Consider the following 9,172-nt stretch of genomic DNA (forward strand, 5'->3'; position numbering starts at 1 on the left):
TCTCCCTTCACCACTGCTTTCTGAGACTTAGTATCTGTTATCACTGTTTCTACCCCTAAAAATAGAGTGGTATAACCAAAATCTATAATTTTCTTTTTTATAAATAAAAAATCTAAATACTTTAAAAGGTGGAAAAGATACATGCAATAATATAGTTGATAATAGAGTACATAGAGACTAGAGTACATACAATCAATTGTTATATGATCTGATTAAAAAAACAAACCTGGAAAGTCCTTCAGTGAACGACGAACCTTGCGGGCACAACCTTCACAATGCATGAACACTCTTAGCACAATTTCAGGTAGAACTACGGCTTCGGATTTTGGTTCTTCCATCAATTTTTCTACTCCTTTATCTTCTACTACAGTTGTTTCTGCCTTTTTTGGTTCTATTGGCTGCTCTTTTTCCGCTGCTCTTGTTTTCTCTAATTTATTTTCTTCCTAAAAAACAGCAAAATTAGAGCAAAACAAAATAGTAAATTTGATAATGAAAATAGAGAGATAGAGAATAGTTGTGACATGCCTCTCCCATTTGTATTAGCTGTTGTTCTTGATTTCAGGTTGGAATTGTGTGTGAAGGGTGGGATAAGCGAAGTGGAGGTTGCTATTAATATTTGTTTGTGCTGTAATTTTAATATTTTATTCTCTGTTTTTGTTCTTTTTATGAAGAGTGTTTTGTTTTTTCTGAAATGTCTTATTCTTATTATCTTTTACTCTTTCTTTATTAATATTTAAAATATACAAATACAATTTTATTCTCTTAAACTTTATTTTTAAAAAAATATTAATATCATATAATTTTTTTAAAAAGATTTTAATCTAAAATAATATAATCACACTCGTTACAAATTGTTGGTTTCTTACCTTAATAAATATAAATGATAAAAATTTCTTATCATACTTCAAAACACAACAAGCTTTTACCATTTGATATTAGATAAATCACTGTCGTACAAGTCATTTACGAAATGGAGCTCTAATTTTTTTTTTTTCATTTCCTATTCTCATGCAAAGTTATTTTTTGAGAGCAGCATAGTTCCATTTTTATGTACTAAGAATGTAGAGAAAGTTATTTGAGTACTAAAGAGGTTAGCTTCATTTTGTATATCCTTTGTAAGGAGCAGTTGTGAATAATTAGAAATAATTATATTCTATATATATTTATTTAAAAAATTAAATTATTTAAAATTTAATAATATAAAAAAACATATATTAATAATTAGTTAAAAAAATGTTATTTGCATATGTTTGATGTAAGTCTTTGTTAATTTAAAATATTAAAAATATGAACAACATCTGGAATGATGATATGAAAAGTTATATATAATAAATTTTATAGTAATAATTATATTTTTTAACAGAATTACGAACGTTAAGTTATGATAAGAAAAAAATTTTACATAGAAAATGTTAATCGGTGTATTTGCATTTTTGTCATTCAAATACAAGAAAATTTTAATAAGTTTAATTTTGATACATTGATAGTTTAAACCATTTTATACCATATTTAATCATATTTATTTTTTTAGATTACTATTCACATGTGGATGATTAAAAGTAATTATTTTTATTCATATGGTGATATAAAATTAAATATACATATAAAAAAAATTTGGGTAAAAAATCTAATTGAGCCAAGGGGAGCTCATTTTTACGGAAATCAGCCAAATCAAAGTTTGATACCTCAATCCACCAGAAGTCATTTTTATATAATTCAAATCAATAGGATTCGAATTAGGTTTCCATGTAATTCGAGTTGAATCAATTCGAATTACGTACAATATATTTTCCAATGTAATTCGAATCAATAAGATTCGAATTATCAAACAAAATTCCTTAGTAATTCGAAACGAGTAGGTTCGAATTATAATAGTGTAGTTCGAAATAAGTCAATTCGAATTACATTGAAAACGACACATGAGTGGGGTTCGAATCATATTGATTCGAATTAGTAGGGCTTTGTGAACATGAGTAATTCGAATCTAGTTGATTCGAATTACAAGGGTTTCGGCTATAAGGAGTTCGAACCAAGTTCATTCGAATCACTTTGTCATTCTCATACCCCACCAAATCCCAGAGAAAACGACCAACATTCGGGCCGAGTAAGACAAGGGAGGCTTATTCAGGGGATGGGGGACGATCCGGGGAGGCTTTATCGTTTGGATGGAGTTGCTCATATCGCCGGGGTGATCAACGACGATGTTAGTGGTTTATGATGTTGCGCTGTTGATAGTGTTTTTTGTTAGTGGTTTATGGTAGTGATTGATCAAAGCAGTTTGTGATAGTGGTATTTGATAGTGGTTTTTTGTAATGGTTTATGTAACATTTAGTGGTTTAGGATAGTGGTTTAGGATAGTGGTGTAGGCAAGTGGTTTTTGTTAATGGTTTTTTATAGCGGTTTATGTTAGTGTTAGCGGTTTAAGGTAGTGGTTTAGGCCAGTGGTTTTTGTTAGTGGTTTTTTTTATTTTGTTTTGTTAGCGGTTTTTGTTAATGGTTTGTGGATAGTGGTTTTAGTGACGGCTAGTGGTTTAAGGTTGTGGTTTATGATAGAGGTGTATGCTAGTGGTTTTTGTTAACGGTTTTACTTGTTAGTGATTGTTGTATTTGTTGATGGTTTTTGCACGTGGTTCATGTTAGCGGTTTGTGTATGCAATGTTGGTTGCCTGTTTCATGTATCTTGTGTTGCACCATTTATTTTTTGGTTCTTTACGAAATAAATTGTATATCTTAGTGGTTTGTGGATCTGTTCTAATTATGCGGTTTATGTACTGGCCAGCCTCGTCGTTGCATATCCAGCGTTAGGCGGCAGCAGGGGATGCGTCTTGATGAGAGGTACGTTCCGTACTTGCAGATGGCCGGATTGTACCATCTTGCGAGACTGAACGACAGATGGTTCCGACTAGACGAGCCCCTAGTCAGCGCATTCGTCGAGAGGTGGCGACCTGAGACGCACACCTTCCACATGCCGTTCGGGGAGTGCACTATCACGCTTCAGGACGTTGCATACCAGCTGGGGTTGCCAGTGGACGGACATTACGTCAGTGGTTGCTTGACGGACTTCCACCTGTACATTGAGGATGGGAGGCCAGCTTGGCAGTGGTTCCATGAGTTGCTCGGGGTTTTACCTCCCGAGAACCAGGTTCAGAAATTCGCAGTCAACTGCACCTGGTTCCAGGAGACATTTGGAGAGTGTCCCGACGGGGCTGATGGGAGACAGTTAGGCGCTTTGCCCGTGCCTATATCATGATGTTATTGGGCACGCAGCTATTTGCTGACAAGTCCGGCAATCATATACACATCAGATGGCTACCGTATGTTGCTCGGCTTGAGGAGATGGGTGGCTACAGTTGGGGGTCGGCGGCACTAGCATGGTTGTACCGGTGCATGTGCCGAGTCGCCAACAGACATGTCGTGAAGTTAGCTGGGCCTTTACAGTTACTGCAGTCTTGGATCTTCTGGAGGTTTCCTTCATTTAGGCCTACTGGGTATGATGAGATTAGCTGGCCCCTTTCCTCGAGGTACCGTTATTGTTTTCTGCTATGTATCATTATTATATTTTTTTTATATTATGGAAGCAATTTCATGCATTGTAGAGTGAGTGATGAATGCAGTAGAATGTTTAACTTCTTTTGCAGATGGTCTGGTTACAATCCTGGGATTAGCAACAAGGGACCTCGGGTACATATGGCTCGCCTGAAGATCGACTTGTTACAGCCTCGGGATGTAAGTACGCTGAAACCATACTTAGCTCCAGTCGTTGTTTCAGTTTATATCGTTTAACGGAAGTGTTAAACTCTTATTGATTGCTTTTTTCAGTTCATATGGATGCCGTATAGCGCACTCGACGTGATCCAGGTTGTCCATCCGGAGGTCTTGGAGCCGCGGCATACGATGTTATGGCGGTGTGTGACGTTGTTGATTTATTTTGCTGTGGTAGAGTGGCATCAGGTTGATAGAGTTTTACCGTAGTTTGGCGGCGTTCAGCCCCCCCGCGTCCCGCCCTGAACATCGACTTCTTGATGTCGAAGGACGGGAGAGGAGGTGACCGTTGGTTCCCGGCGCACTTAGCTGACTGGCATCTTCACTGGCAGGAGCGTGCGGAGCACATTTTACAGTTCGACATCGTGCCAGACCCCGGTCCTTCTCATGATTTCTTGACATGGTGGCATTAGCACGGAAAGAGGTTCCTGTCGCCGGAGATGTTATTGGGGGATCCGAGAGGTATTCCTATTCCGGATGAGGCGACGCAGAGGGGTGCAGGGCGAGTTCCAGATATGGCCCGGGTGCAGGGCGAAATTCGCTGCAACATGTCGAATGCAGAATGCCCTGTATGCAGACGGAGGTAGCCATCCCCCATCAGGTGCTTCAAGTGCTGCCTTGATACCGTTATGCCTATCTGAAATAACTAACAGACCCGGCGGAGGTGTCACGTGCTGTCGGAGGTGGGAGAGAAAGAAGGACCATGACTCAGCATTCTCACCCTCAACTAGTGCGAATGCCACAGGGAGTATGTTGGAATTCCCGTCCTGTGCAATCGCCACGAGCAACGTTCCCCCATACTTGCCATATTGATGGATGCCGTCAATACTCACCAACAGCTTGCAATGCCGAAATGCTTCGATACAAGGGGGAAAAGTCCAGAACATCCTATGAAAATAAGCCTGAGACTCATCCACCTGTCCACCAACTCGAACAGGGCATGTCCTGAGGACTGCTACAGTGCCAGGCATAGTCAACTGAACTCCTAAGACCCACCGAGGGAGCTCGTTGTATGACTCATCGCAGTCCCGTAGATGATTGCTACCGCCTTCTGCTTGGCCATCCACACCCTCCGATAGGTAGGCCTGAAGCCAAAATGTGCTGCCGTTGCATTTAGAAGCACCTTGATGTTGACGGATGCGTCAGCCCTAACCATTGGCATGATGAATGTCGCTATCACGTGGTAGTCCAAGCTCCTATGGTCGCTGGAGATGGAGGTGGCGAGACAGGTATGCGGCCCATTGTACCGCTTGACTTCCCAGATGCCCTTGCACTGTCGGAGGCTCAGCCTAATCAACCATGTGCACCCATTCCCAAATTCAGAACACTTTCCCACGTACCGGCGATAGTCAGACTCAACCACCTTGTACTGTACCCCTCGGCGGATGCTATACGTCTTGACACTCAACAGCGCCTCGTCTTTATCCTGGAACTGTTGACCAACCTGGAACTCTGTTATACCGGCAGACCCGTCGGTATCTCTAGCGTCAAATCCAGCTACCTGCCCAAGATGTCCGTCCTGCCTCATGGCATCCAGATCCAACGATGAAAAATGGGGTGGGTACTGATTGGTGCCAGAACTAGAACCACCAGTAGGCCTTATCGGATCACTCGCTCCAACATCATCACCGCTTTCATCAGCGATAATATCCGGCTCGACTTCATCATCATCTGGATCATCACACAATGCCTCACCAACACCAGCCGGAGGAGGAAACTGTACTTCAGTCGGATGATGTTCATCATATCCAACCTCGTCTCCAACATTGCCGGCGAGATCAACAGCAAACGATGGGGAGGCGGTAGGTTGGACCGCTGCCTCATACACTGGAACGGAGGAAGAAGCAACCGCAGGTCTCGAGCTCGAACCGGCCGCCGTGGCTATAGTGTTGGCATTCCGGTTCGACCCACCAGAGCTAGATACCACGTCGACGAACTTAGCCAACAGCTCCGGTGTCCTCACCTCCGGAAACTGCCTACGAGAAAGAAACATGACCTGCAAGTCCTCATCACTCCCGATCGTGAAACAATCATACTTCACCGTATCGTGGAGCACCGTGATTGGAATGCGATAGAAAAACTTCTTAACTCTCTTCACTCCTTCCAGACCAAGTTTGCCAAGCACAGAGCTCGCGAGACCATCGTAACTGGTGCCGGGGCTCATGATAATACATAGAAGATCCTTATCCGTGAACTTCACCCCAGACCGAGTTTTTCTCTTAATCGATCCTCTGTGGTGTACTAGCACTAGAAAACTATCCTCACTAGCCAGCTCACCTTTTTGTTGAGCACAACATGAGTTCACAACATATATATAGAGCTCCGCTTCCCACTAATTCGAATCAACTCCATTATCGCACCATATATACATAATTCGAATTAACTAAATTCGAATTATCCTCTATACGTAATTCGAGTCAATATGTCTCGAACTATACCTAGCGTCACACTTCCAAAGTAATTCGAATTGATATTATTTGAATTACTTTTCTCTAATTCGAAACTATTTGTTTCGAATTACTTGGATTGCATTAGTTAATGTAATTCGAGTTTACTCAATTCGAACTACATTCAAGTTTAATTCGAATCATATAAATTCGAATTATATGAAAATTTCGTTTTGGTTGAATGCTGTATCGAAATTCATTTTGGCGGATTTAGGTTAAGCATCTCCTCCCTTGGCTCAATTAGGTTTTTTACCCAAAAAATTTTATACTTAGTGCATTAAAATTAAATTTATTTTTAGTTTCTAAAAAAATTCTCAAAAAATTTGCTTAAGGTGAAAAAGATATTTTTGTCATAATTTTAATGAGTCTATCACTCTTAATTTTTAAATAATATTTAAAAAAATAACGATGTGATGCACACTAAAATAAATAAATAAATAAATTTAATAATGGCATTTTAAGTCAATAGGCTAGATATATAGTTATATACAATAGGCATCTAAAAAATAAATATTAAAAATAGATTAATTACTAAAATACAGGTTTAAGGGAGATTAATTGATCAAATTGTGTATGTGTGCCATTTTATTGTGTAACTTTTATTTCTTTTTTTGGATTATCCTTTTTGACAATAAACAAAAAAAATTGAAGAAAAAACATGTAACTTCATAAATAAAAACACATAAATTCTGTACAAAAAAAGAAAAAGAATAAAAAGTTGAAGTTTTGGTTAAAAAATTTTGGTGTCAAAATTAAGAATTTTGAATATCAAAGTTAAAAAAGTCTTGCGCCATGATTACAAATTTTTTGTACTATTTTTCACATGAAAAAGAAAAAATGTGTGATTTATCCACAAGCTTGTGAGTGGTTTTGTTGAATTTAGACCAATTTAATTAACAAAAACGTTTAAATATGTAATGAAACTAAAAAATTAATTGATATTAATTAAAAATGATTAATTTTATACTTAAAATTTTCTTTTTTTATTATTTTAATTTTAAGATTTTGTGAATAAATTGAAAAAATATTATTTTTAGTGTTTTTACATTTCTTTCATAACATAGGATATCAAAATGAAGAAAGGAAAAACCATTCTAACTTTAATAAGTGTTAAGTTTCTATGGTGAGTGTCACTATAATACATAAAAAGTCAGGAGCTTGTTTTAATTTCTATTTTAACCTTAAAACAAATATATTTTTATTTTTTTTCATTTTTAATAAAACTAAAGTCTTAGAATTAAAAAAATAAAACACAAAAATAATAATATATATTTACAATATTCCTCCTTGGGAAACCAACAGAGAATCAGTCTGTTCCTCATCTTACTCCATATATAGTCCAGATATTCAACAAAGGTACAATAATAATTATTACCATAAATAAATAAATAACACATTTCAATTTCATAACATCAAAGATCAAACACAAGCAGTGTGTTTTTTTTTTCACGTTTGTGATATTTTCATATCATTCACTGAACTGACCCACCCACAGATTATTAGATTCAACCCCCCTCTTATTAAAATGCTTGTATTGATAAATAAAAACAAAAAACAAAAGAAAACAAAGGAAAATGCAAAAACCTTATCTGTCCAAAAATCCTTATGGTGTTTCCTTTGTCATTGCCTTTTAGTTTTATTAGTGCATATACACTTATCTTTATAGTCAGCTTAGTCAAATAAAAATAATGGTGTTCATGATTAACCGTAAGAAACGGAGGGAAAAGATAGAAAGTAATAATAATAAAAATTAATAATTTCCATACATTGCTATGATTTGAACTTATGAATAGTTTTGTCTTAAATTATTCTACCAACCAATGCCGACGCACGTAAATTTTAAAATATAAATAATCTAAAATGGGTGGGGGAAAAAATACTGTAATGTAATGAAGTGTGCTACATACAAAATTTATTGTATATGTCTTTACTTTCATTAGTTATTATCTTTTAATTTTTATTCAATTACAATGGAATAAGTGCATGTTTGGGCGCCATTATTTTGTTAAAAAAATATCTTTTTTTAATGAAAAAAGATTTTTTTATTTTTTAACGTGTTTGGTAAATTTCTAGTAGTAAAAGTAAAAGTATTAGTAAAATAAAAAAAAGATATTTTTTGAGAAGCTGTAGTTTACATCTTTTTTTAAAAGATCTTTTTTCTTTAAAAAATGATGTTTTTCATGTAATAAATAAATAAAAAAGTAATTTTATATTATTATACCCAAACATAATTGATAGATAAAAAGACATTTTTACATGAGATATCTAAACATAAAATTACTTTTACTTCTCTATAAGATCTTTTAAAAAAAGATAACTCGAAAAAATATCTTTTCTTAGAAGCTCACCCAAACAAGTCCTAACATTGAGTTAACTTTTAAAACTTTTAAGATATAAATAATAGAATAAAAAATAATTAAGAATAACATTGGCATTTGTTTAAAATATTGGCGACAAAAAATATTTTATTTTTTAAATTTCTAATATTAAAAATTTGGCAAAAAATGTGAAAATACAGAATATGCGAGATACATACACTTTTATTATTTATTAGCTAAATCCTAATTTTCTTATAACCAAGTTGCAAGATTAGCATGCATGTGGTTCAGTACTATAATAATAATAATCACGAACCCCAAAGGAAACAGAACAAAGAGGTACAGAGAAATCACATGCGGGCTAATTCAGCAAATCGAATCCTACGTACTAATCATTTTTTGTATGTACATGTTTATTTCATCACTTAAATAGTAATATTGATATATACTTATCTTTTTAGAAAAAAGAATCCGATATGATAGGATTATTCTGAAGTAAGGATATTTTATTGAGTCGTTGTGTTTATATAATTATATATTAGATATATTTTAAATATAATATTTATTGATATTTATTTGATACATGTTTACTGTATCAATATATATATCAAATTTTATTTTTAACACGTATTTTTAAAATAAATT

General features: G+C 35.5%; 2 protein-coding genes across 2 annotated transcripts in view; both read right to left on the reverse strand.

Annotated features, from left to right (window-relative positions):
* The window catches only part of LOC107463469 (heavy metal-associated isoprenylated plant protein 7), a gene marked incomplete in the record, with an annotated part of 1,802 nt that extends 1,121 nt beyond the window's left edge, over positions 1-681 (reverse strand). The window contains 2 exon segments of the mRNA XM_016082264.3: positions 227-443; positions 526-681. Coding sequence (XP_015937750.1) covers positions 227-443; positions 526-534 — 226 coding nt within the window.
* A 4,066-nt stretch (positions 682-4,747) lies between these two features.
* LOC107463449 (uncharacterized) lies at positions 4,748-5,926 on the reverse strand. The gene has a single exon (XM_016082244.1). The coding sequence runs from the start codon at positions 5,924-5,926 to the stop codon at positions 4,748-4,750; it is 1,179 nt and encodes a 392-aa protein (XP_015937730.1).
* Positions 5,927-9,172: the final 3,246 nt, after the last annotated feature.

Source organism: Arachis duranensis, chromosome 8, assembly GCF_000817695.3.
Source record: "Arachis duranensis cultivar V14167 chromosome 8, aradu.V14167.gnm2.J7QH, whole genome shotgun sequence".
NCBI lineage: Eukaryota > Viridiplantae > Streptophyta > Magnoliopsida > Fabales > Fabaceae > Arachis > Arachis duranensis.